Source organism: Lithobates pipiens, unplaced genomic scaffold (genome assembly GCF_037356315.1).
Source record: "Lithobates pipiens isolate NorthernLeopardFrog02 unplaced genomic scaffold, aLitPip1_a1.2 Scaffold_10, whole genome shotgun sequence".
NCBI lineage: Eukaryota > Metazoa > Chordata > Amphibia > Anura > Ranidae > Lithobates > Lithobates pipiens.
Window position 1 is genome coordinate 5,159,091 of NW_027507686.1, and position 26,867 is coordinate 5,185,957.

The following is a 26,867-nucleotide window of genomic DNA, read 5'->3' on the forward strand; positions in this document are numbered from 1 at the left end:
GAAGAGTGCCAGAGTTAGGAGAAGAGAGGCACACTATATGGAGAGGAGAACCACACAGTGAGGAAATAGAAGCCATAAAGTGTGGATAAAGGATTGGTATAGTGAGGAAACCACAGAGTGAAAAGAAGAGAGCAACCCAGAGAAAAAAGCCAGACAGTGAGGTGAGGGCAGCCCCAAGAGTTGAGAAAGGAAAGCTATGCAATGAGGAGAGGAGAGCCATTCAGTGCGGAGAGCCAGGTATCGGGGAGAAGAGTGCCAGGCCACCACATCTTGAGGAGAGAAAACTCACACAGAAAGAAGAGGAGAACCACACAGTAAGAAGGCAATGCAGTGAGGAGAGTCGCACACTTGAGAGGAGAGCCTCATAGTGAGCGCAGGAGAGGTGAATAGTAAGAAGAGGAGAGCCACACAGTGAGGGCAACCCCAGGGTTAGGAGAGGAGAATCAAACAGTAAGGAGAGGAGAGCCAAAGAGTTAGGAGAGAACCCCACAGTGAGGAGAGAAGAGTCACACAGGGAGGAAAGAATAGCCTCAAGGTTAGGAGAGGAGGGCCACAAGGGGAGGAGAGAAGAGCTCCAGAGCTGAAAGAGGAAAATCACACAGGGAGGAGAGAAGAGCCCCAGAGTTAGGAGAGGACTCAGAAGAGAGCCACACAGGAAGGAGAGAAAAGCCCCAGAGTTACGAGAGGAGAACCACACAAGAGGGAGAGAAAAGACCCAGAGTTAGGAGAGGGGAGCCACACGATGGGGAGAGGAGAACCACACAAGAGGGAGAGAAGAGACCCAGAGTTAGGAGAGGGGAGCCACACGATGGGGAGAGGAGAACCACACAAGAGGAAGAGAAGAGACCCAGAGTTAGGAGAGGAGAACCACACAAGAGGGAGAGAAGAGACTCAGAGTTAGGAGAGGGGAGCCACACGATGGAGAGAGGAGAACCACACAAGAGGGAGAGAAGAGACCCAGAGTTAGAAGAGGGGAGCCACACGATGGGGAGAGGAGAACCACACAAGAGGGAGAGAAGAGACCAGAGTTAGGAGAGGGGAGCCACACGATGAGGAAAGAAAATCCACAAAGTGAGGATATTAAAGTGGTTTAATGAGGAGAGCTACAGAATGAAAAGAGGAGAGCCGTGCGATCAGGAGAGGAGAACCCCACAGTGAAGGGAGAAAAGCCATACAGAGAGAAAAATGGTGCCAGTAGAGCCTCATACTTGGGATGTAAGGGACTGTGGGAATGCAAAGAGCTCTGGAATCGTAGATAATCATAGGGGGCCGGTTGAGATTATTGAGAGTCGTAACGTATGTACCTTTTTTTTTTTGTTGGAAACAGTCTATCAGAAAAAGCAGACGGGGGAGGGTAATAACCAGAGACATGCTCTCCATTTGTATGTTTATCATAAAAAGATACGCTTAGATGACGGGTTCACTTCAATCTCCCGCCGGCTGCGCGTTCGGAGCCATTACACAGAGGAACAAAAGGGCAGCAAATAGAAGTGCCCCGGAACCAAATCAGAGTCAAATCATATCTGTCTCAGCCAATTAAGTTGTATTATAGGGTTACAACCCTTGTAAAGCGCGCTACAGTAATGAACTGAATTATCGTGTATGGAAATGACAGTAAACATGACTGCAGCAACCCGAGCGGAGCGGCCTCGGAATTAGACGTTGCACCAAATCAATATTTTAACATTCAGCTCCTGCTGAATATTTTACCGGCGAGCTCGCAATATTCCTAACTGAAGTGAGGCCTAATTTGTACATAAATCCTTGATTCCCGAGCCTCTCCGGAGAGAGCAAATTCATAATCACAAGATGGATAGCATGTGGTTAGACGTGATGGACTGTCGTGTAGGGAGTTCAAGAGCAAGACGGGGGGGGCGGCATAAAAAAAGGAATTCTGGGTAACCATCAACAAATGAAACCAAATGAATAAAATAAACCGCGATGCGGGGTAGTGTTTAGGGCTGAGATTAACATTAAAGAGCAAATGAAAAATTAAGATGTTGCAAAAAAAGATGTTTTGTAGTGAAAACTATATAAAAAGAACTTTAATCAGGGCAAAAATATGACAGATTAGATTAAAGCGGAAGGAGCAAATATTGTTTAAATCCAAGAGTCACGAGTGTTCTTCCTTGAATCTTGGCGTGCTTTGTGTATTTCTTCCAGATCTGGGCAGTAATCCAGTAGAACAGTCCATCACTTTAGTAGACGAAACAGAACTTTGGTTAACTGCCAGTATAACCAGTCCTACAAAAGGGTTGAAAGTCCTGCCAGGGCCCGGACAAGGGGTGACTGTTCTGGGCGCAGCGTTTACTGTAGGGATGGGAACATTGCAAGTTCCTTCCACTATAAGGCTGACAGGAGTAGTGACAGAGGCATCACTACTTCTGTCAGCCTAGTGCTGGAAGCAGCAAGGATAGGAGAAGAGAGCCGGGATGAGGTGGGGCTGTACTCTCTCCCCCTCCTCCTCATAAGCTTGCACTTATTGGGGGGGGGGGGGCACAACACAACACACAGCTCCTACTCACCAGTGTGTCCTGCTCCACACAAAACCTCATGGACCCCTGATGACTGCTTTCTGCCTTTTTCAGTCCTCTTTCATAGGTGGATTAACCATTACAAGACCAAGATACCTGTAGTCGGGGTTGGAGGCTCATTCCCACCCAAAATATCTTACCCTTTGAATTTCTGCCCCCCAGTAAGCTCTCATAGACAACTGGCCAGACTTGCCAAGAGTTCTGGCATGAGCACTGAGTTCTAAACAAGTGCCCACTGGCCACAACGCAAAAGGGGGGGACATTGTTTAGGTCATCCTTGGTTACTACCATCCTTCCCTACAATAATTAGCAGCATCATCTAAAGGCTTTAAGCAGCCGATGCAAGCAAAAAAATAGGGTGTCCATTGGATATCCTGCTATCAGCACCTATTGTGGTGCTTGCTAAAAGCACAATATACATAACATTTCTGTGCCCCCCCCCCCTCCCCCCCAGTAAGTTTTCAGAGAGAACTGGCCGTACATGTTAAGAGTTCTGACATGACCCTTGAGTTCTAACCCAATGCCCACTGGCCAACAATTCAATAGGGGGGACATCAGATCATCATTGGGATATGTTCCCTTCAATAATTGGCAGCAGCATCATCTAAAGGCTTTGAGCTGCCAACACAAGCAACAAAATAGGATATCCACTGGATATCCTGCTTTCGGCACCCATTGTGGTTCTAAAAGCAAGATACACATTGCATTTCTGCCCCCCAGTAAGCTATCAGAGAGAACTGGCCAGACTTCCCATGAGTTCTGACATGAGCAATGTTTTCTAACCCAATGCCCACCAGCCAGAATCTAAATTTGGGGTCATTGCTCTGGTCATCCTTGGGTAGTTCCATTCTCCTCTACAATAATTGGCAGCAACTTCAATTAAATGCTTTGGGCAGCCAACGCAAGCAATAAAAAGTGTATCCATTGGATATCCTACTTTCAGCACCTGTGTTGCTGAAAGAAACCTACACATTGCATTTCTGCCCCCCAGTAAGCTCTCAGAGAGAACTGGCCGGACTTCCCATGAGTTCTGACATGAACACTGAGTTCAAACCCAAGCCAACTAGCCAACAATTCAATAGGCATTGCTCAGGTCATCCTTGGGTAATTTTTTTCCCCTCTACAATAATTGGCAGCAGCATCATCTAAAGGCTTTGGGCAGTCCACACAAAGCAACAAAAAGGGTATCCATTGGATATTCTACTTTCAGCACCTGTGGTCCTGAAAGCAAGATACACATTGAATTTCTGCCCCCCAGTAAGCTCTCAGAGAGAACTGGCCGGACTTCCCATGAGTTCTGACATGAAAACACTGAGTTCTAACCCAATGCCCACTGGCCAACATCTCAATTAGGGGGACATTGCTAAGGTCATCCTTGGATACTTCTATCCTTCCCTACAATAATTAGCAGCAGCATCTACAGACTTTAGTCAGCCCACAAAAGCAATGAAATAGGGTACCCATTGGGTATTCCGCTAAAAGGAAGATATCCTTTGCATTTCTGCCCCCCCCCCCCCCCCCCCCCCCAGTAAGCTTTAAGAGAGAACTGGCCGGACTTGCTGTTAGTTCTGGCATGAGCACTGAGTTCTGATCCATTGCCCACTGACCAACAACTCAATGTGGAAAACACTGCTCAGGTCCTCCTTGGGTACTACCATCTTCCCCTACAATATTCTGCAGCGGCAGCATCTAAAGACTTTGAGCAGCCCAAGCAAGCACAATAGAGTATCTACTGCATATCCTGCTTTTAGCACCCGTTGTGGTGCTCAAAACAAGATACCCGTTCCATTTGTGCCCCCCCAGTAAGCTCTCATAAAGAACTGGCCGGACTTGCCAAGAGTTCTGGCATGGGCGCAGAGTTCTAAACCAATGCCCACTGGCCACCAACTCAATAGGGGGGACATTGCTTAGGTCATCCTTAGTTACTACCATTTTCCACTAAAATACTTGGCAGCAGCATCATCTAAAGGCTTTAGTCAGCCCACAAAAGCAATGAAATAGGGTATCCATTGGGTATTCCACTAAAAGGAAGATATTCATTGCATTTCTGCCCCCCCCCCCCCCCCCCAGTAAACTCTAAGAGAGAACTGGACGGACTTGCTGTGAGTTCTGGCAATAGTTGGTAGAAGCTTCATCTAAAGGCTGTGAGCAGCCCACGCAAGCAACAAAAGAGGGTATCCATCGGATATCCTGCTTCCAGCACCCATTGTGGTGTTAAAGCAAGATATACATTGCATTTCTGCCCCCTCCCCCCCCCCCCCCCCAATAAGCTCTAAGAGAGAACTGGATGGACTTTCTGTGAGTTCTGGCAATAGTTGGCAGCAGCATCATCTAAAGGCTGTGAGCAGCCCACGCAAGCAACAAAAGAGGGTATCCATCGGATATCCTGCTTCCAGCACCCATTGTGGTGTTAAAGCAAGATATACATTGCATTTCTGCCCCCCCCCCCCCCCCCCAGTAAGCTCTAAGAGAGAACTGGATGGACTTTCTGTGAGTTCTGGCAATAGTTGGCAGCGGCTTCATCTAAAGGCTTTGAGTACCCCGTGCAAGCAACAAAAGAGGCTATCCATCGGATATGCTGCTTTCACCACCCATTGTGGTGCTAAAAGCAAGATATACATTGAATTTCTGCCCCCCCAGTAAGCGCTCAGAGAAAACTTGCTAAGAGTTCTGACATGAGCACCGCATTCTAACCCAATGCCCACTGCCCAACACCCCAATAGGGGGGACATTGCTAAGGTCGTCCTTGGGTACTACATCCTCTTCTACAATAGCAGCCTCATCTAAAGACTTTGGGCAACCCGTTCAAACAACAAAACCGAAAACCAAGCGAAATGTTTTATATTCACCAACATACCATGTATAAATAAAGCCCGTTTGACTTCCATTGATGGCATGTCTTTTTCCTCCCAATTACAGCCTGTCAACATGGATTATTAAGCACGCACGCCTATATTAGAACTAAAAGTTCTAAATAAAACACACCATTGCTAATTAAATGTTTACACTCCGAGGGAAAACAGTGATGAATAAGAACGTCATTCGTTCATTGCCCGCAAATAAAACAATATATAATTATTTGCTAGGAACACTTATCGATACCCATTGTGTGGGCCGGCCTGGCAGACCTTTGCCTTTCACATTCAGCCTCCCCCATTCTGGGCCGCGAGATTTTTCATCTGGCTGTCAAAACACCACCAGCCTGTTAATAGTGATGGACGAACTTCCGACGGGACGTTTCGCGAACGCGAAACGCGAACGGACACAAACGTTCGCGAAAACGACCGTTCGCCGCGGGCTCCATTGACTTCAATGGGAGGCGAATTTCGCAAACCTTTAGGTCGAATTTGCGGCCACGGGGTAATTATTAGGGGGTAGCACGTAGTCCCACCACCTGGACAATAGCATAATACATGTATGAGGTGAATTTGGGATCGATAACTACAAGCATTTTTTTTTTATTTGGGAAATTGTTCTGACAATTCAGGACTATGGAGCTAATGAAGGCAATGGAGGAGAGGGAAGGTCAGGGACCAGGGTAGGCAAACAAGAGGGTGCAGGAGATACAGAGCACTGACAGCAGCACCGTAATACAGAGCACTGACATCAGCACCGTGACATACAGCGCTGACAGCAGCTCCGTGACATACAGCGCTGACAGCAGCTCCGTGACATACAGCGCTGACAGCAGCTCCGTGACATACAGCGCTGACAGCAGCTCCGTGACATACAGCGCTGACAGCAGCTCCGTGACATACAGCGCTGACAGCAGCACCGTGACATACAGCGCTGACAGCAGCTCCGTGACATACAGCGCTGACAGCAGCTCCGTGACATACAGCGCTGACAGCAGCTCCGTGACATACAGCACTGACAGCAGCTCCGTGACATACAGCGCTGACAGCAGCTCCGTGACATACAGCGCTGACAGCAGCACCGTGACATACAGCGCTGACAGCAGCTCCGTGACATACAGCGCTGACAGCAGCTCCGTGACATACAGCGCTGACAGCAGCTCCGTGACATACAGCGCTGACAGCAGCTCCGTGACATACAGCGCTGACAGCAGCTCCGTGACATACAGCGCTGACAGCAGCTCCGTGACATACAGCGCTGACAGCAGCACCGTAAGCAGCCCCAGGAGGAAGTCAGCACAGCACAGGGATGGTGTGATCCCCTCATAATAAGAACCCCCAGGAGGAAGTCAGCACAGCACAGGGATGGTGGGAGCCCCTCATAATAAGAACACCCAGGAGGAAGTCAGCACAGCACAGGGATGGTGGGAACCCCTCATAATAAGCAGCCCCAGTAGAAATATGACACCGCTCAACCTCTTCAAAGAGGAGGGTAGGGGCATATAGTACGGTGTGCTTTTTTGGGTCAGGGAAGTGAGCCAAATGAATTAAGAAGGTCTGTGTGCTTGATTCCAAAAATTGTTTATAGACATATACATGGTCTACTGATCACATGTGTTGAATTCCTCCGAGATCCATGCCTCATTCATTTTTAGAAATGTGAGGTAGTTAACACTGTGGTGAGCTAGGCGAGTACGCTTATCGGTCACAATCCCCCCTGCTGCGCTGAACGTCCTTTCGGACAGGACACTGGATGAGGGGCAAGCCAACAGTTCGATTGCAAATTGGGCAAGCTCTGGCCAGAGGTCAAGCCTGCCCACCCAGTAGTCTAGGGGTTCATCACTCCTCAGAGCGTCCACATCGGCCGTTAACCCAATGTAGTCGGACACCTGACGGTCTAGGCGTTCCCTGATGCTGGATCCGGATGACACCTGTCGATGGGTCGGCTGAAAGAATGACCTCATATCCGAAGTCACCAACACATCTTCAAACCGGCCTCTTCTTGCAGGCGCTGTTGGATTGGTACCCGCAAATCCTTCTCTGGGAGTGGGAATTGCTCCTCTGCCAGCGCACGCAAAAGCAGAATGCAGCATTTCTCGAAGCAAGGCCTGGAAGTGCTGCATTCTGACAGCCCTCTGCGACGGCGGTAACATTTCCGCCATTTTGTGTTTGTACCGGGGGTCTAAGTACGTTGCCACCCAGTACTGGTCCTTGACCCTCATGCTTTTTATACGGGGGTCCCTATTAAAACACTGGAGCATGAAGGCCCCCATTTGCACTAAAGTGGAAGCGGTGTGGTGGCCTGGCTCCTGCTCATCATCCAGGATAATGTCGTCCTCTTCATTCTCCTCTCCCCATCCTCGCACAACAGGGATCCCAGAAAGGTTTAAAGCATGCTCTTCTTGCTCCTGCTCATCCGCCCCGGCACCATCCTCCTCTGACTCCTCATCAGACTCCTGTTGTTGACTTGTCTCAGATAGAGTAGCCCCCCCTGGGAATTCATCCAGCATTGCGACTTCCTCATCTTCCCGCTCCTGCTCCTCCACAGCCTGATCAATGACACGACGCAATGCACGCTCCAGAAAGAAGGCATAAGGTACCATGTCACTGATGGCGCCATGGCTGCGACTGACCAGTTTGGTGATCTCCTCAAATGGCCGCAGAAGTCTGCATGTGTCGCGCATGAGCAGCCACTGGCGCGGTGAAAAAAAACCCAGCTCCCCAGAACCGTTTCTTTCGCAGAGTTCATACAGGTAGACGTTAACTGCACGTTTCTGCTGGAGCAGCCTATCAAGCATATAGAAGGTTGAGTTCCATCGCGTCGGGCAATCGCAAATAAGACGTCTGACCGGCAGATGGTGTCGCCGCTGAATGTCAGCAAGGCGAGCCATGGCCGTGTAAGATCTTCTGAAATGGGCCGAGATTTTCCTTGCCTGCCGCAAGATGTCCTGGACCCCAGGGTATTTGACAAGGAATCGCTGCACGACCAAGTTTAAGACGTGTGCCATGCACGGCACGTGCGTGATTTTGCCCTGTTTCAATGCGCTAAGCAGATTGGCACCGTTGTCACACACCACTTTACCAACTGTCAAATTGAGCGGTGTTAGCCACTCATCTGCCTGTGAACGCAAAGCTGAAAGGAGTGCCGGGCCAGTGTGGCTCTTTGCTTCCAGGCACAACAGACGCAGCACGGCATGGCAACGTCTCACCTGGCATGTGGAATAGGTTCTGGGGAGCTTGGGCGGTGCAGTGGAAGAGACGCTAGCAGCGGAAAAGGAGGAGGCAGCTGAGGAGGAGAGGGAGGAGGATGGAGTAGGAGGAGGAGAAGAAGAGTCAGGCCTGCATGCAATCCGTGGCGGTAAAACCAAATCTACACGGGTGCCACGGGTTACATGCTTGACGGCCGTCAGAAGGTTCACCCAGTGGGCAGTAAAACTGATATACCTTCCCTGCCCGTGTTTGCTAGACCACGTGTCTGTGGTCAGATGTATCTTGGCACCGACACTGTGTGCCAGAGATACATTCACTTGCCGCTGAACATGGCCATATAGCTCTGGGATGCCCTTCTCTGAGAAATACTTCCTTCCTGGGACCTTCCATTGTGGTGTTCCAATGGCCACAAATTTGCGAAAGGCCTCCGAGTCCACCAGTTTATATGGCAGTAGTTGGCGGGCTATGAGTTCTGACAAGCCAGCCGCCAACCGTTGGGCAAGAGGGTTATCCGGCGTCATCATTTTTTTACGCTCAAACATTAGGCCCACGGAAGCCTGCCTTTTTGCAGAAAAATGTGAGCTTGGCGTGATGGAAGGTGGAGTGGAGGACAATTGTGAGGAGAGAGGAGAAGGAGAAGTAGAAGACGAGGCTGGACGGTGAGAGCCTGCAGTGTGGCTTTGTGTGTTCCGTTGCTCCCACTGGGCTCGGTGATGGCTGCTCATGTGCCTTCTTAAGGCGGTCGTCCCTAGGTGAGTATTGGGCTTACCGCGACTAACGCGTTGACTGCAAAGATTGCAGATGGCAACGCTATTGTCAGCAGCGGACACGTTAAAAAAAGCCCACACTGCGGAGCCATGTGCCGGTGTCCTGGGAGCGCCAGATGTGACCGTACATGGTCGATGACTCGCTCCTGATACATTTGCAGTCTGCTTTGTCCCTGCTGTGCAATGTAAGTCATTGCTGCTTCTCCTCCCTATCTGCTGGTCCATATCTCCCTCTGAACTCCCCTCCTCTTCCTCTCTTGTGGGCACCCACGTGACATCACTAGACACGTCATCATCAACGTCACCTTCCCCACCGCTATAAGTAGAGTAGGCAGCAACACCGGGGACCAACCTCCTCCTTGGGCTGATCTGGGTACTGGCGTCAGACTGCTGAGTAGCGCTTGTTGCTACCTCCTCTTCCTGATCCAATACCAAGAGTGGCTGCGCATCAGAAATGTCCTCTTGATATGGATCGGAAAATAATTCCAGTGACTCAAGCGGAAGGTATGTGGTGGTGGTGGTGGTGGTCGTGTTGTTGGTGGTAGTGTCTTTGGGGGTGCACATAGCAGAGAGTGAAGAAGAGGGTGCAGATCGAGAGGATGAGGAGGGTGCAGAAGAGTAAGGCTGAGCGAGCCACTCAACCAAGTCTGGTGCATCCTTTAAAGTAATTGAACGCACCTTCTGCAACTTCCCACTTTGGCTCAAGCCTGTTGCTCCTGCCCTACCCCTACCACCCCTGCGGAAGGGCCTGCCTCTTCCTCTGCATGTCATTTTTTAAATGACCCTGTGACAAAACTCTTAGTCCCTATACCGCTGAAGGACTGCTGCAGTATAGGTGAGCGGTCAGCAGTGGTGCACGTCAACCCTATCTATTGTGGACCTATAGCGGTCCTTACAGAACAGCAGACTGTACCGCACTCAAGCCTATGTACCGTAGCACCCTATACCAAGTTACCAGTCCTTATAAGAACTTTTGTGGACCAAGCAGGTTGTGTATTAGTGTTTAGCAGACTGTACGTCAGTCCCTATACCGCTGAAGGACTGCTGCAGTATAGGGCAGCGGTCAGCAGTGGTGCACGTCAACCCTATCTATTGTGGACCGATAGCGGTCCTTACAGAACAGCAGACTGTACCGCACTCAAGCCTATGTACCGTAGCACCCTATACCAAGTTACCAGTCCTTATAAGAACTTTTGTGGACCAAGCAGGTTGTGTGTTAGTGTTTAGCAGACTGTGCGTCAGTCCCTATACCGCTGAAGGACTGCTGCAGTATAGGGCAGCGGTCAGCAGTAGTGCACGGCAACCCTATGTATTGTGGACCGATAGCGGTCCTTACAGAACAGCAGACTGTAACGCACTCAGGCCTATGTACCGTAGCACCCTATACCAAGTTACCAGTCCTTATAAGAACTTTTGTGGACCAAGCAGGTTGTGTGTTAGTGATTAGCAGACTGTACGTCAGTCCCTATACCAATGAAGGACTGCTGCAGTATAGGGCAGCGGTCAGCAGTAGTGCACGGCAACCCTATGTATTGTGGACCGATAGCGGTCCTTACAGAACAGCAGACTGTAACGCACTCAGGCCTATGTACCGTAGCACCCTATACCAAGTTACCAGTCCTTATAAAAACTTTTGTGGACCAAGCAGGTTGTGTGTTAGTGTTTAGCAGACTGTGCGTCAGTCCCTATACCGCTGAAGGACTGCTGCAGTATAGGGCAGCGGTCAGCAGTGGTGCACGTCAACCCTATCTATTGTGGACCGATAGCGGTCCTTACAGAACAGCAGACTGTACCGCACTCAAGCCTATGTACCGTAGCACCCTATACCAAGTTACCAGTCCTTATAAGAACTTTTGTGGACCAAGCAGGTTGTGTATTAGTGTTTAGCAGACTGTACGTCAGTCCCTATACCGCTGAAGGACTGCTGCAGTATAGGGCAGCGGTCAGCAGTGGTGCACGTCAACCCTATCTATTGTGGACCGATAGCGGTCCTTACAGAACAGCAGACTGTACCGCACTCAAGCCTATGTACCGTAGCACCCTATACCAAGTTACCAGTCCTTATAAGAACTTTTGTGGAACAAGCAGGTTGTGTGTTAGTGATTAGCAGACTGTACGTCAGTCCCTATACCAATGAAGGACTGCTGCAGTATAGGGCAGCGGTCAGCAGTAGTGCACGGCAACCCTATGTATTGTGGACCGATAGCGGTCCTTACAGAACAGCAGACTGTACTGCACTCAGGCCTATGTACCGTAGCACCCTATACCAAGTTACCAGTCCTTATAAAAACTTTTGTGGACCAAGCAGGTTGTGTGTTAGTGTTTAGCAGACTGTGCGTCAGTCCCTATACCGCTGAAGGACTGCTGCAGTATAGGGCAGCGGTCAGCAGTAGTGCACGGCAACCCTATGTATTGTGGACCGATAGCGGTCCTTACAGAACAGCAGACTGTAACGCACTCAGGCCTATGTACCGTAGCACCCTATACCAAGTTACCAGTCCTTATAAGAACTTTTGTGGACCAAGCAGGTTGTGTGTTAGTGATTAGCAGACTGTACGTCAGTCCCTATACCAATGAAGGACTGCTGCAGTATAGGGCAGCGGTCAGCAGTAGTGCACGGCAACCCTATGTATTGTGGACCGATAGCGGTCCTTACAGAACAGCAGACTGTAACGCACTCAGGCCTATGTACCGTAGCACCCTATACCAAGTTACCAGTCCTTATAAAAACTTTTGTGGACCAAGCAGGTTGTGTGTTAGTGTTTAGCAGACTGTGCGTCAGTCCCTATACCGCTGAAGGACTGCTGCAGTATAGGGCAGCGGTCAGCAGTGGTGCACGTCAACCCTATCTATTGTGGACCGATAGCGGTCCTTACAGAACAGCAGACTGTACCGCACTCAAGCCTATGTACCGTAGCACCCTATACCAAGTTACCAGTCCTTATAAGAACTTTTGTGGACCAAGCAGGTTGTGTATTAGTGTTTAGCAGACTGTACGTCAGTCCCTATACCGCTGAAGGACTGCTGCAGTATAGGGCAGCGGTCAGCAGTGGTGCACGTCAACCCTATCTATTGTGGACCGATAGCGGTCCTTACAGAACAGCAGACTGTACCGCACTCAAGCCTATGTACCGTAGCACCCTATACCAAGTTACCAGTCCTTATAAGAACTTTTGTGGAACAAGCAGGTTGTGTGTTAGTGATTAGCAGACTGTACGTCAGTCCCTATACCAATGAAGGACTGCTGCAGTATAGGGCAGCGGTCAGCAGTAGTGCACGGCAACCCTATGTATTGTGGACCGATAGCGGTCCTTACAGAACAGCAGACTGTAACGCACTCAGGCCTATGTACCGTAGCACCCTATACCAAGTTACCAGTCCTTATAAGAACTTTTGTGGAACAAGCAGGTTGTGTGTTAGTGATTAGCAGACTGTACGTCAGTCCCTATACCAATGAAGGACTGCTGCAGTATAGGGCAGCGGTCAGCAGTAGTGCACGGCAACCCTATGTATTGTGGACCGATAGCGGTCCTTACAGAACAGCAGACTGTAACGCACTCAGGCCTATGTACCGTAGCACCCTATACCAAGTTACCAGTCCTTATAAGAACTTTTGTGGACCAAGCAGGTTGTGTGTTAGTGATTAGCAGACTGTACGTCAGTCCCTATACCAATGAAGGACTGCTGCAGTATAGGGCAGCGGTCAGCAGTAGTGCACGGCAACCCTATGTATTGTGGACCGATAGCGGTCCTTACAGAACAGCAGACTGTACTGCACTCAGGCCTATGTACCGTAGCACCCTATACCAAGTTACCAGTCCTTATAAGAACTTTTGTGGACCAAGCAGGTTGTGTGTTAGTGTTTAGCAGACTGTGCGTCAGTCCCTATACCGCTGAAGGACTGCTGCAGTATAGGGCAGCGGTCAGCAGTAGTGCACGGCAACCCTATGTATTGTGGACCGATAGCGGTCCTTACAGAACAGCAGACTGTAACGCACTCAGGCCTATGTACCGTAGCACCCTATACCAAGTTACCAGTCCTTATAAGAACTTTTGTGGACCAAGCAGGTTGTGTGTTAGTGATTAGCAGACTGTACGTCAGTCCCTATACCAATGAAGGACTGCTGCAGTATAGGGCAGCGGTCAGCAGTAGTGCACGGCAACCCTATGTATTGTGGACCGATAGCGGTCCTTACAGAACAGCAGACTGTAACGCACTCAGGCCTATGTACCGTAGCACCCTATACCAAGTTACCAGTCCTTATAAAAACTTTTGTGGACCAAGCAGGTTGTGTGTTAGTGTTTAGCAGACTGTGCGTCAGTCCCTATACCGCTGAAGGACTGCTGCAGTATAGGGCAGCGGTCAGCAGTAGTGCACGGCAACCCTATGTATTGTGGACCGATAGCGGTCCTTACAGAACAGCAGACTGTAACGCACTCAGGCCTATGTACCGTAGCACCCTATACCAAGTTACCAGTCCTTATAAGAACTTTTGTGGACCAAGCAGGTTGTGTGTTAGTGATTAGCAGACTGTACGTCAGTCCCTATACCAATGAAGGACTGCTGCAGTATAGGGCAGCGGTCAGCAGTAGTGCACGGCAACCCTATGTATTGTGGACCGATAGCGGTCCTTACAGAACAGCAGACTGTACCGCACCCAAGCCTATGTACCGTAGCACCCTAGACAGACCAAGTTACCAGTCCTGATAAAGAGCTTTGTGGAACAAGTGAGTTGTGAATGATTAGCAGACTGCAGCAGAAGGGCAGCAGTCAAGTATAATATTCTTTCTATATTTGGAAGAAAGAATATTATACGTGTACAAGCCTATTACCGTACCACTGATACCAGTCCTGAAAAGAACCTTTGTGGAACTAATAGTAACAGCAAGTCTTTAAAATTATCCTCACTGCCTGACACACTGCTTCCTGCCTGTCCCTATACAAATTGGCAAAAAAGAGTAGGCTGGAACGATTAGCTGGAACAGCTCTTTTGTGGACCTGATAGTAACAGCTAATGATGATGATGATGATGATGATGAAGAAAGACTAATCTGGCTGAGCTGTCCCTAAAATAGCAGCATACAGCGCTCTGTCCCTTTATCTAAACTGACAAAAGAAACTCAGGCTGCTGACCTAACACCTATACCAGTCCTGAAAAGAACTTTTGTGTACCAAATAGCTAGCGTTTTCTCTGTCCCTACTCCACACAGGATCCTTTCCCTACAGTGACAGAAGAAAGAATGTAAAATGGCCACCGGATCGGGTGTATTTATAGGTTAGGGGGAATGTCCAAGTGTCCATGAGCTGTCATGTCTCAATTGGTTGTCCTGTAACACATGATAAACGTGTCACGAAAGGTTAAAGTTCTTGTATACATTAAACACGTAAGTCCGCCGGGGCGAACGACGGAAAAAGGCGTTCGAACCCGCGGACGGCGAAAGTCGGAAATTCGCCGCGAAACGACCGCCGGGCGAACCGTTCGGCCATCACTACCTGTTAACACCATGTTCTAAAAGCCAGTCCGTTTTCCCTTTCATACCTGGTAATTATGTTCTGATATTTATCTGTTTCCTTTGAATGGTGTTCCTTTTTGCTGAAAATAAAACGCTTTCAGGCAATTGTAGTAATTGAGGAAACAAATTTCTGCCTGTTCTAAGTGGGAATGAGAGGCGCTGGGTTTAATTCAGCTGCAAGCATTGTTTTCTCTCCTTTTTTTTCTGGAAGAGACCGTAATGGTTTGTTTCTTTTCTATTCATTTTGGCTGTGTGGTGTTTTTTTGGTCCCGAAAACAAGTAAAAGCTTCACAACATATTCCTCCTTCTTAACGGCATCCCTATGAAGTCTCTGCAGAAACAACGTTTGTTCTGTTCCTCTAGGAGGGCAAAGTACGTCATGCCCTTTGTCCCATCTTTCTGGGTGATGGGCATGCTGAGCTAGTGTGGCACAGAACGTACACCCACCATTGTCCAACCACGCAACTAACAAGGAGACAGCGCACACAGAAGGAGGGGCAGTGACAGCGCTGGTCGGTAGGAGCAGTGAATTGAATAAAGCCAGTAACTTCTGCATCAGTTCATTTAGCGTTATGTACAAACATTGTGCACCTTGCTTTTATTGCATTATTTCCACATTGTATAGGGCACCAGGGATAGTTTCTGGATAGGATATACGTGTCCATATTATTTGGGTTATGGCCACTTTAAGGGGGAGGACCAGGGCAGGACTTAGGGTGGTGGGGGCCCCTGGGCTTGAGTCACTTTGGGGCCCTACCTTCTATACATTACTGTATTTATCAGCGTATAACACGCACCGGTGTATAACACGCACCCCAAGTTTAGGAGGGAATTTTAAGGAAAACATTTTTTAGGAGGGAAGTTTAAGAAAAAAAACTTACATTTAAATGCCCATCAATGCAGCCTTATCAGTGTCCATCTGCAGCCTTGCCCATCCATCTGCAGCCTTGTCAGTGTCATTTGCAGCCTTGCCAGTGTAGCCTTGTCATTTGCAGCCTTGCCCCAGTGTCATTTGCAGCCTTGTCATTGCAGTCTTGAAGTTTAAAAATGGCGCGGCTGAGATAGAGAGTCCTGTGTATCTCGGCAATCTCTGGTCCTCTCGGCAGCTCTAGGGTCCTCTCGGAAGTTCTCGGGTCCTCTCGCAGTCCCGAGCGAACCCCAGAGTAGCCCAGAGTACTCGGCTCACAGTCACACCCAGTCCCTGTGTTATGTCCATCATAGGGCAGGACTGTGAGCGGAGCCGAGCCTAGTACATTTGGCTATGTATCTCGGCGGGGCCCCCTATTGGGGGGGGCCCATGGGCTTGAGCCCAGTCAAGCCCAATGGTAAGTCCTGCCCTGGGGAGGACTAGAATGCAGATTTTTAGCTTTTAAAGGTTCTCACCCATGCAGGAGAGGACCGATTTACGGTGCCGTCAGGATTGGCAAGTCCTCGTTTTGGATCTGGAATTCAGAGACTTGGAGAGTGTTTGGGTGGGAAAGAGCCTCCAAATCCTGATTGCAGGGATGCTTGTCCCAAAAGGGTTAACCCATTTGCCGGAGCCAGGATAATCTTGCCTTGTACCTTGTTTCTGGTGAACCTTGAACTCCTTGCTCCTCCCATGAACTTCCTATTTTAGCTATGCCTTTGCTCTTCCTGTTTGCCAAATTATTGTGCTCTTCTCCAGCCAATATTTTGCTCCTTTCACTCCTGCCGCCATCCATATCTTCGCTACTACTCGTTACCGACTTTGGCTTGTTCCTTGATTACCCTTCCACTTAATCCCAACCTGCAATCATTTGGCTTTGATCCTCAACTACACTTTCACCTGATCCCAACCTGAAACTACTTGTTACTGACCTTTGGCTTGTTTGCTGAATACACTTCTGCTTAAAGTGCTGCTTCCCTACCCGCTATACCTGCTACTGGACCCAGGCTTCCTCAACTTCTGGTGGGGTGATCTTGAAGACTGTAACCCGGCACTAACATGCAGCAAAACCCATCCCCACCGTCAGGAGCTTTAGTGAATACCAGTTAGTGCGTAGACCCTGCGTCATCTGCCAGGGTGATCTGCTTGAGTATATATCCTGCTGATCAGTCGGAATCGCTCAACTGCTATAGATACTGGTCTTCAAGCCTGACCTCGGGCTGTGACAAGGGGAGTCCAGAAAAGGAAAATGAAACAGCCAGCATGTTTGCTTATGTTTGAAATTAAAGGGACCATTTGCTTTTACTAATATGCCTGGCTGGTAATCCCAAGGTTCAACATAATACAACATACACAGTACCATTTTTTTTAGACTAGGGAAAACAGCAGAAACTCTCCAAAAGAGCCTGGCCAACCTCCCTTATTCTAACAACAGTACCCATAACTGCCTCCCTGCTATTCTGGATCAATAGACTAGAGTAGCTGTGGGCTTGTGTTATTGTGAATGGTGCCAAGCTGGAGACAAGCACGGTCATTCACAACACAAGCCCACAAGATCATATGCCAGCTAGCATCTAGTCTCTCTCTCCATAGCGGGTGAGCAGGTCTGGGCATAGTAGTCTAAGCCCCTGTACACACGGTCGGAGATTTCCACAACCAAATCCGTCGGATTTTGCCCGTCGGATTTTGCCCGTCGGATTGTGTCCGACGGATTGTGTCCGAAACTGTTGCATACACACGGTCGGACAAAGTTGGCGAAAAATCCGATCTTTCAGAACGTGATGACATTATTTCGTTACGATGGGACTACGTTCAGGCTAGTAGCCAATAGCTTTGATGTAGGAACTTGATCTGAGCATGTGTGGCACTTTGTCCGATCAAAATTATCTACACATGATCGGAGTATGTCCGATCGGCCCAGTTGGTCGGGAAATATTTCCAACATGTTGGAAAATTGGGTCCGACGGATATTCCGACGGAATCAGTAAGATGCATACCACACACAGTCAGATTATCCGACGACACGGTCCGATAGGACACATTCCAATGGATTCTCCGACCGTGTGTACAAGGGCTAAGAAAGACCTATCTGGGGTGTGAGGTTATGGGCTTGTCTTGAACGAAGAGGAGCACCGTCATTCACAACACAAGTCCACTGCAATATACTACTCTAGTCTCACTCTCTATAGTGGGAGAGCTGGTCTGGGGTCAGTAGTCTGAGAGAGACTAAAGTACTATGTGGCAAGTATTGTTGAGGGCTTGTGTTGTTGTGAATGATGGCTATATGCACTTGGGCCCCAGGGGGAATTCAACAAGAATTGTCAAGCTCCTTCTTTTAAGCTGATCTCTCTCTGAAAAAACTATCTAGTGCCACTTCCCATGTTCGTTTAGTCTAGGGAGAAAGGAATAAGAAGCTCCACTCCACCCTACTCATTCCACAGAAGTGACGTGCCCTCCTGTGCTGTCCTCCACTCCTTGGATATGGGTGAGTCCTCAATGTCTTCATACAAATGCAGCATGACTGGTCCTGCATTGCACGTGATGGCCTTGGATAGACTGCAACTGGACAAGCAGCCAATAGTAGGGATTGGTTATATGGAGGGGAGGGAGCCTGGAGGAGTAAGGAATAAGGTACTTCAACTTATTTCTCACCCCCTAGATTAAACTAAGTTGGAGTGGGGCAACTAGATAGCAATTTTGAAGGCTGATTAAAGTTCTAGATTTAGCTCTTCCCTACTTGAATCCTTCTGGGCAACTTAAAAAAAATACAGGCCATCTCTGCAATACATGCACATAGCCCCATGTTTGCAAGCTTATTATGACTAAAAAATGAGACCGTCTTATGGAAATTCACAGAAGTTTGGATCTCTAGAGTGTTACATAAATGGCTTTGGCTGGTATTAATGAAGGGTGTGTAAAATATTTAGCAGTTTCTTAGTATAAATAGTCAAAATGGCATGATTATATACTTAACAAACTAGCACTGTCCTTTTGCTGTTAAAGTTGTATATATTTTCCACAACAACACCCAACTGTCAGAGCCTGGATCTTAACCAGGGACCTCTGCTGTGTCTGGCAGTAACTCTTCTTGCTGACCCACCTGAGATGCTGGATAGCACCCTGGACAATTCCTTGAATGATCCTGACTTGAACCTTGTTTCTGGTTAACCTTGAAAACTTTGCTCCTCCCATTAACTTCCTGATTTAAGCCATGTCTCTGCACTTCCTGTTTGCCAGATTATTGTGCTCTCCCCAGCCAATATCTCGCTCATGTCACTCCTTCTGCTGTCCGTGTCTTCTCTACCACTCATTACCAACCTTTGGCTTGTTCCTCGACTATGCTCCAGCGTGATCCCTACCTGCAACCACTTGTTACTGAGCTTTGGTTTGTTTACCGACTATCTTTCTGCTTGATCCCTACCTGCTATATCTCCTACCGGACCCTGGCTTGCTCACCTCCTGGTGGGACAATCCTGAGGACCGTGCTCTGGTACTAAAAAGCAGAAAATCCCATCCCCGCCATTGGGAGCTCTGATGAATACCAATTAAAGCTCAGACCTTGCACCTCGGGTGCCCATGTCATCCACTAAGATGACCTGCTTGCTTACTTATCCTGCTGGTCAGTGGGAGCCCTTCTACTGCTATAGCTACTGGTCTCCAAACCTGACCCCCTGACTGTGACACCAACACTATCAACATGTCCTCAATCTTGCAGGTCAGGCTAAAGACAACTACTGTGAGTGCAGGGTGCCATGGACCAGACCTTACAGTGGAATGATGTAGCCATGCATCGCCGAACACCACCCACGACCAAAGAAAAAGATGACCCTGCAGATTACTGGCCTTAAGACATCAAAAAATTTAGTATAAAAATAAAATGCAGCATTGGAGGTCTCATCCAAGGATGAGAAGAAGGCTGTGCCTGGTAGACATGTGCACAATGGAAAAAATGGTTTTGTTTTGGATCCGTTTGTTAAGTTTTTGTTTCATGGTATTCGTTATGTTAGAATGATTCATTTCAAAGCTTCCGCTTCTTCATCAGACCTTCTGATGAAGAAGCGAAAACTTTGAAACGTGTTAAGCTTCATACACACGATCGGACTTTGTACAACCTTTCCCGTGGATTTTTGTACAAAGGGCGTCGGCCGTGAACTTGTATTGCATACACACGGCAGGACTTTTTCAGCCAACTTTCACCAAATCACGTGTTTTTTCTGCTCTTTTACAGCCACCTTTGGTCAACTTCTGTATTGTTGTCTGATCTTTTGCATTGGTTCTGAGCATGCGTGTTTGTACTTTGTACAAAAGTCCTATGGTTTTCTGTACACACGATCGGAACTTTTCTCCATTGGACTTTTGTTGCCGTAGAGTTTGTCCATTCGCACAGCCAACGAAAGTCCGGTGAAAAGCGAAAAAGTTTGTCCAATGGAGCGTGCACACGGTCGGATGTTGCTCCAAAACAGCTAATGTGCATGTTTGTTGTCAAAAAGTCTGATCGTGTGTACGGGCCTTAACCACTTTCCACCCGGCCAATGCACATATACGTACGGGTGGGAGCCATCTACTTCTGATAGGACATTCAGGAACGTCCTTCAGAAGGAGTGGGATCGCGCACGCGTGCCCGCGCAGCAGCGCGATCCCGATGCGCTCGTGTCACCCGGACACGGCGTATCTCAGATCGGCAGGAGGGCTCTGTGATTGGCCCTCCTGATCACATGACGGCCGTGTCCAATCACGGCCGTCATGTGATGTAAATAAACAGCCGGTTGCTAGGCAATCGGCTCCTCCTCTCCTCACACAGAAGTCATCGTTGAGGAGAGGAGAGCAGATCGCTGCAGCCGGCTAGTGATCAGTGAGTATGAGCTGTTTTTTACTCACTGATCATCAGTCTAGTGTAATACACACAACACACCACACAGTATAAACACAGTCCCCACATATGTCCCCAAAACACACATGTCCCTAATAATAAAAACATGTCCCCCACATATGTCCCACTAAAATCACATGTCCCAATGATTATCTGCACACATATGTACGTGATCATTTGCGTACATATGTCCGTGATCACACAAACCAATTATTATACACTTAACGGAATTTTTTTTTTACCAAAAACATGTAGCAGAATACATTTTGGCTTAAATTTATGAAAAAATTAGATTTTATTGGATTTCTTTTAAAATAGAAAAAAGAAAATATTGTTTTTTTTCCCAAATTTCTGCTTTTTTTTTGCGCTTATATCGCAAAAAATAAAAAAACGGAGTCGTGAATAAATAACACCAAAATAAAGCTCTATTTGTGCAAACAAAATGATAAAAATTTCATTTGGGTACAGCGTAGCATGACCGCGCAATTGTCATTGAAAGCGCTAGAGCGATGAAAGCTGAAAATTGGGCTGGGAAGGAAGGGGTGAAAGTGCCCTGTATTGAAGTGGTTAAGTGCCCCATTTATGTCAGCACTGCCTCCATAGTGACGTCAAACCCAGTCCGGCGCCATCATGCGGTCCACTCTGGTTAATGCGGTTGAGCGGCCCCTTCCTATAGCCTTCCATCCATAAAGCTCCTTTGTCAGATGCCACTACTCTACCAGGACCCCTCGTGAGAGCCCAGAGACTGACCAGAACAACTCTATACATGCCTATTTAATCTGTTAAAATGTGAGTCACCCTTTGTCTTTGTTTTAATAAATCGGAGTATATTAATACTGCACTTGGAGCCCCTCTGTGTTTTTTCGAGTGAGTATGAACAGCATGGAATACAACATTTATGGAGAGTTTTTAATGATGCGAGCTTAGTGACACATTAAAGTGGCTGTAAACCCTTACAAACCACTTTGACCTACAGGTAAGCCTAGATTAAGGCTTACCTGTAGGTCCAAGCAATATCTCCTAAACCTATATGGTTTAGGAGATATTTGCCCGAAAACGGGCACCGCTGTCTACGGCGCAGCGGCGCGCAGGCGCACTGAGCGCGGCATTCTCCACGACGGAGCTGCCGCGCGTGTCGGCTCCCGTGCGCATGCGCGGGAGTGACGTCATCGCGGCTTCGCCGAATGACAGCGGCAGAGCTGCGAGACCCCACCAACAAGATGGATGCGGCGGACTACAGGGGACAGCGGTGACTTCGCTGGCTCCTGTGTCAGGTAAGTGACACATAATGGGCTACTATGGGATGCGATGCGATGCATAGTAGTCCATTATGCTTTGCCTTTGCAGGGAATGAAAGAGGAAGTAAACTCATCAGGGTTTACCTCCTCTTTAAGGGTCCAAGAGGTGAGGGGCTCCTTTCCTCCAATTCCCCCCCCCCCCCCCCCGTAGAAGGTGCCACCTTTGATCCTCATGGTTGCGGACGCGGCTGCAAACAAATCCAACTCTTTATGGAATCATTCTCGTCTCATCTTTCTTTTAAAAGAGTGATCAGTGGAAATCTCCGGTGTGTCATGCCAGTAACAGATGTTAAAATTGCTTCCAGGCTACTGAAGACTTTCTAATGCAAGCTGGATCCATCTTTATGTTTAATGTAGCAATAGTCTTACTGTCTTCTTTTTAATTTGCTCGGGGCCATGAAAGCACGGTTCACCGAGAGGAGGCTGCTAATTACTCCGGAGACATAAACCTCGTATTAAGGTAACAGCTCAAAGTCAGCGCTGAACATCCGCGACTTTCTTCCCAACAAAAGCAGCAATTAAAGGGAAAGTAGCGCGTTGCCTTCACTCAGCACACATAACGAGTTATTACAGCGAGGTTTGCTTTTAACGCCATCTTTTTGTAAGGCGTCTGTACGTTTTATTTGTATATGATCAGACAGAATCTTCAATCAACAACTGCAGAGATAAAAATCTCCTTCAAACGGGGGGGGGGGGGGGGTGCTGTGCTTTTAATATGTTAGCCCTGACTGCTAGACTTGCATTAAGGAAGGGAGGGAGAGTAATAGAGCCAGCAATGAAGTTGCATCTGCACAGCAAAAATTAAGTGGGTAGCAGTGGTGGCTGGTGCTTTATATTTGGGGGGGGCGCAAACAAGACACCCGCCGCAATCCCCTCCGGTTTGTCACTCAGTCAAACACACCACCCCCCCTCCCCACCCCACCCAACCCCACCCCACGCTATCACAAGCATGACACTAATGCCGCGTACACACGATCAAACAAGCGGGTGGAAAAGTCCGGCAAACTGAAGTCTGCCGGACAATTCCCCCCGTGTGTAGCCTCCGGCATACTTTTTTGACCCGAAAGTACGGCGGACTTAGAAAGTAGTTTTGCACTCCAATCTTCCCGCCGGACTCGCATTTCGGCGGACAATCCGGCCGTGTGTGTGCCAGTCTGCCGTACTTTTGAAATGAGCGGACTTTTCCCGCCCCGGAGAAAAGTCTGCTCATTTCGAGCGGGTCTCCAGGTAGGCGGGGCCGGCGAATGAGACGTCGCTGGCCCCGCCACCTGGTATGGACTTAAAGGAGAACCCCAACGCCGAAAAAAATCGGTGTGGGGGTCCCCCTAGGTCCACATCAGACCCTTGTCCGAGCACGCTACCCGGCCGGAGAAGAAGAGAAGAACAGAACAGAAGGCGGCGGCGGTGGTGGCGGCGACAGAAGACCGGGCCACCGCCTGTAAAAGAGCTATAAGGAGGCGCGGTGGCCCGGCAGAAGAGCCGAAGAGGGGGACAAGACCCCCGAAGTCGGAAGAAGAGGCCGCGGCGAGGAAGAAAGCTGGACTCCTCCGCTAGTAAAAGAGCTACAAGAAGATAGCGGAGGAGTCCGGCGAGAAGACCCCCGGAGCTGTGAAATAAATTATTTTATCTTGTGTGTTGTGTTTTTTTTGTACTTTATTTTACAGGTGAATGGGTAGGGGTACATTGTACCCCATATTCATTCACATAGGGAGGGGGGGCGGTATCCGGGGGCCCCCTTATTAAAGGGGTCTCCCGGATTCCGATAAGCCCCCCGCCCACAGACCCCGACAACCAACGGCCAGGGTTGTCGGGAAGAGGCCCTTGTCCTCATCAACATGGGGACAAGGTGCTTTGGGGTGGGGGGGACGCGCGCCCCCCCTTCCCTAAGGCACCCCCCATGTTGAGGGCACGTGGCCTGGTACGGCTCAGGAGGGCGGGGCGCTCGCTCATCCCCCCTTTCCTGGCCGGCCGGGTAGCGTGCTCGGACAAGGGTATGATGTGGACCTAGGGGGACCCCCACGCCGATTTTTTTCTGCGTTGGAGTCCCTTTAAGTCCATACCAGGTGGCGGGGCCAGCGACGTCTCCTTCGCCGGCCCGCCTACCTGGAGACGCGCTCGAAATGAGCGGACTTTCCTCCGCGTGTGTGGGCGAGTCCATTCATTTCAAAAGTAGGGCGGATAGTACGGCGGACTTAGTACGCCATATTAGTCCGCTGAAAAAGTGCCGTGTGTGGGCAAGTAGCCCGTTCGGAAAGTCCGACGGACAGTCTGGCGGGAAGTCTGCCAGACTAAGTCCGTCGGATAGTCCGCTACGTGTGTACGCGGCATAAGGGCTTGGCAGGCTTAAAACAGGTTCGGTCTCTACCCAGAGGCTGCGCCTACACCAATCACCCTGCAGGTGGACAGTCAGACATGGAGAATGCAGCTCAGCCAAAAACGGGATGCTGTAATGAGACCAGCAGCTGCCAAGGAACAGGAACGTTACACACTCCTGACAATTCTTACATCCTTTCCAGGCGATGTTCACCAAAGCAACAGAGATATACACGATAGATGTCATACTTGAAGGTCAATGCAATAAAGAGTAAGTACATCCTATTCAGCATGCCAGAAGAAAAGCACCAACTCATGAGGGTACTTCAGTCAAAAAAAACACTAACATTCAGTAGTCGCATCTCTATACAAAAATAGTTTCCTTTATATTATCACCATGAGGGTTAAATAAAACAGATATTTGACTCAGCCAGATATAGGTTGAGTTCAGATTTAACTTGGCTACCACATTTACAAGCGACAGATATTATATAAGATTGATTTATAAGGTAAATACAGATGACCAGGTTTTCTACAGAGTAAAAACATCGAAATTGGGTCCAAGGTAAGTAGCCAGCATGTCTAAGAAATGTAACATTTTGGATCCTATTCAGTAGGGGAGATTGCTGGACTAACCTCGCCAGGGCCGCTGTTAGAAATCATGGGGCCCTGTATAGCCTTTCTGACAGGACCCCCCCCCCCCCAACCCAACCCCACCTATAGCCCACCCCTCTGGGGTGCAGCAAAACAGCGGCACAGATTTTACCTCCCGAAAAATGAAAAAAAAGCATCCCACTTTCTGGGCCCCTTTGTTGACCCGAAAGGGCCCAGGGAAATGTAATTCAGGCCTTAGTAAACAAGTAGGAGCAGTTTCTGCTGCATCCTATTCCAGGTGTGGGTCTAAAGACATTGAGGGTGTGGTCCAGTAAAATCCATGTATTAATTTAGTAAGAAATAAACAATAAAGTTGACCTGGGTCTGTGTCCCCCTGTTTAGCTGATGAGGTCTGGGCCCATTCTACTGCCTAATCAGCGGCCCTGAACCCCGCATGGTTAGTACAGAGGCTCCAACCGAAGCTGTCAGTGTAGTGTAGTGTACCCGGCTTTAGAAGGAACAGTGGTGGAAAATACATGAACACTTCCAATTCTTTAGTTACAAACAAATATGATGTAACTCATTCAGGACACAGGGTCAGCTATTGGGAAGCCATTCCAGTTGAGGGCGCTGTGAAATTTAAAAGGACAGGTTTGGCACTCACCAGTTGGAGACCCTTCAAGAACATGGCCGATGTAAGGACCTTCCTTGAAGATTGGTCGATTGTCATTCTGATCGATGACCAGGACTTCTAGATCCACTGGGCCCTCAATGGTTTTTCCACTTTCATCTATGGTTTCCACCCGCAACTGTTGGTGAGAAAAGAGACAATATGAGTATAAGAGAGAAAATCCAGACAACATGGCAATTCTGTAAAGAAGAAAAGACAACAATCCCAAAGTCAGAAGGCATAATCAATATAAAATCTGTTCTTCTTCATCCCAAAGCTTAAAAGGCTGCTCAGTGGACTTCTGGGTAGAATCCCTGCCCCTTGTCATCACCCTTGGGGGGGGGGGCAGAGATATACATCACCTGACTCATAAATGGAGGGTAATGGGGCAAACAGAAAAAGGGGCCAGAATGCCAAGAAGGAACAAAGAAGGCCAATAAGAAGGTAGACATGTGCAAAAGGAAAAAATTTGTTTAGTTTCGTTTCGTTTTAATTCGTTAATTCATTAATTTCGTTTAGTTATATTCGTTAACTTCCTTAAATTCGTTTTCGGATTTCGTTTCGTTTTCTACCGAATTCGAAAATTCGACCACATTCGAAAATATTTCAACGAAATTCGAAAATATTTCTACCGGCGGATTCGAAATGATTTCAACATGATTCGACATTATTTCAACCACATTCGAAAATATTTTGTGACCCGACTTTAGGGCCATGTATCTCGGGGTCACTTGGTGCTAGAAACTCCAAATTTGGATATGTTGTAGTGCTAGTACTATTGTGTTTGCATACCAAATTTAGGGTTTCTAGCTATAAGTGACCCTGAGATATGTGGCCCCCAAAATCGGGTCACAAAATGTTATTAGTTAATAGAGCAGAGAATTACATTTTGCGACCCGAATTTGGGGCCACATATCTCGGGGTCACTTATAGCTAGAAACCCCAAATTTGGTATGCAAAACACAATAATACTAGCACTACAACATATCCAAATTTGGAGTTTTTTAGCACCAAGTGACCCCGAGATACATGGCCCTAAAGTCGGGTCACAAAATATTTTCGAATGCGGTTGAAATAATGTTGAATCATGTTGAAATCATTTCGAATGCAGTTGAAATAATTTCGAATCATGTCGAATTCATTCGAATTCATTCGTTATATTTCTTTCGTATTTGTTGTAATTTGTTATTTTTTTATTCGGACATTCGGATGCATCCGAATGTCCGAAAGATGCAAAATTCGGCCAAATTTCGATTCGTTACGAAACGAATTGCACAAGCCTATAAGAAGGTGACCCTGGTGGTGATGTCACCGGTGTGAGGTCACAAATGTATC

The 26,867-nt window shown here is 48.3% G+C and overlaps 1 protein-coding gene across 1 annotated transcript in view; it reads right to left on the reverse strand.

Moving 5' to 3' along the window:
* CDH13 (cadherin 13) overlaps positions 1-26,867 on the reverse strand; it is a 566,033-nt gene that overhangs the window by 370,843 nt on the left and 168,323 nt on the right. The window contains exon 3 of the mRNA XM_077451210.1: positions 25,527-25,671. Coding sequence (XP_077307336.1) covers positions 25,527-25,671 — 145 coding nt within the window. The remainder of the gene's footprint in view (positions 1-25,526; positions 25,672-26,867) is intronic.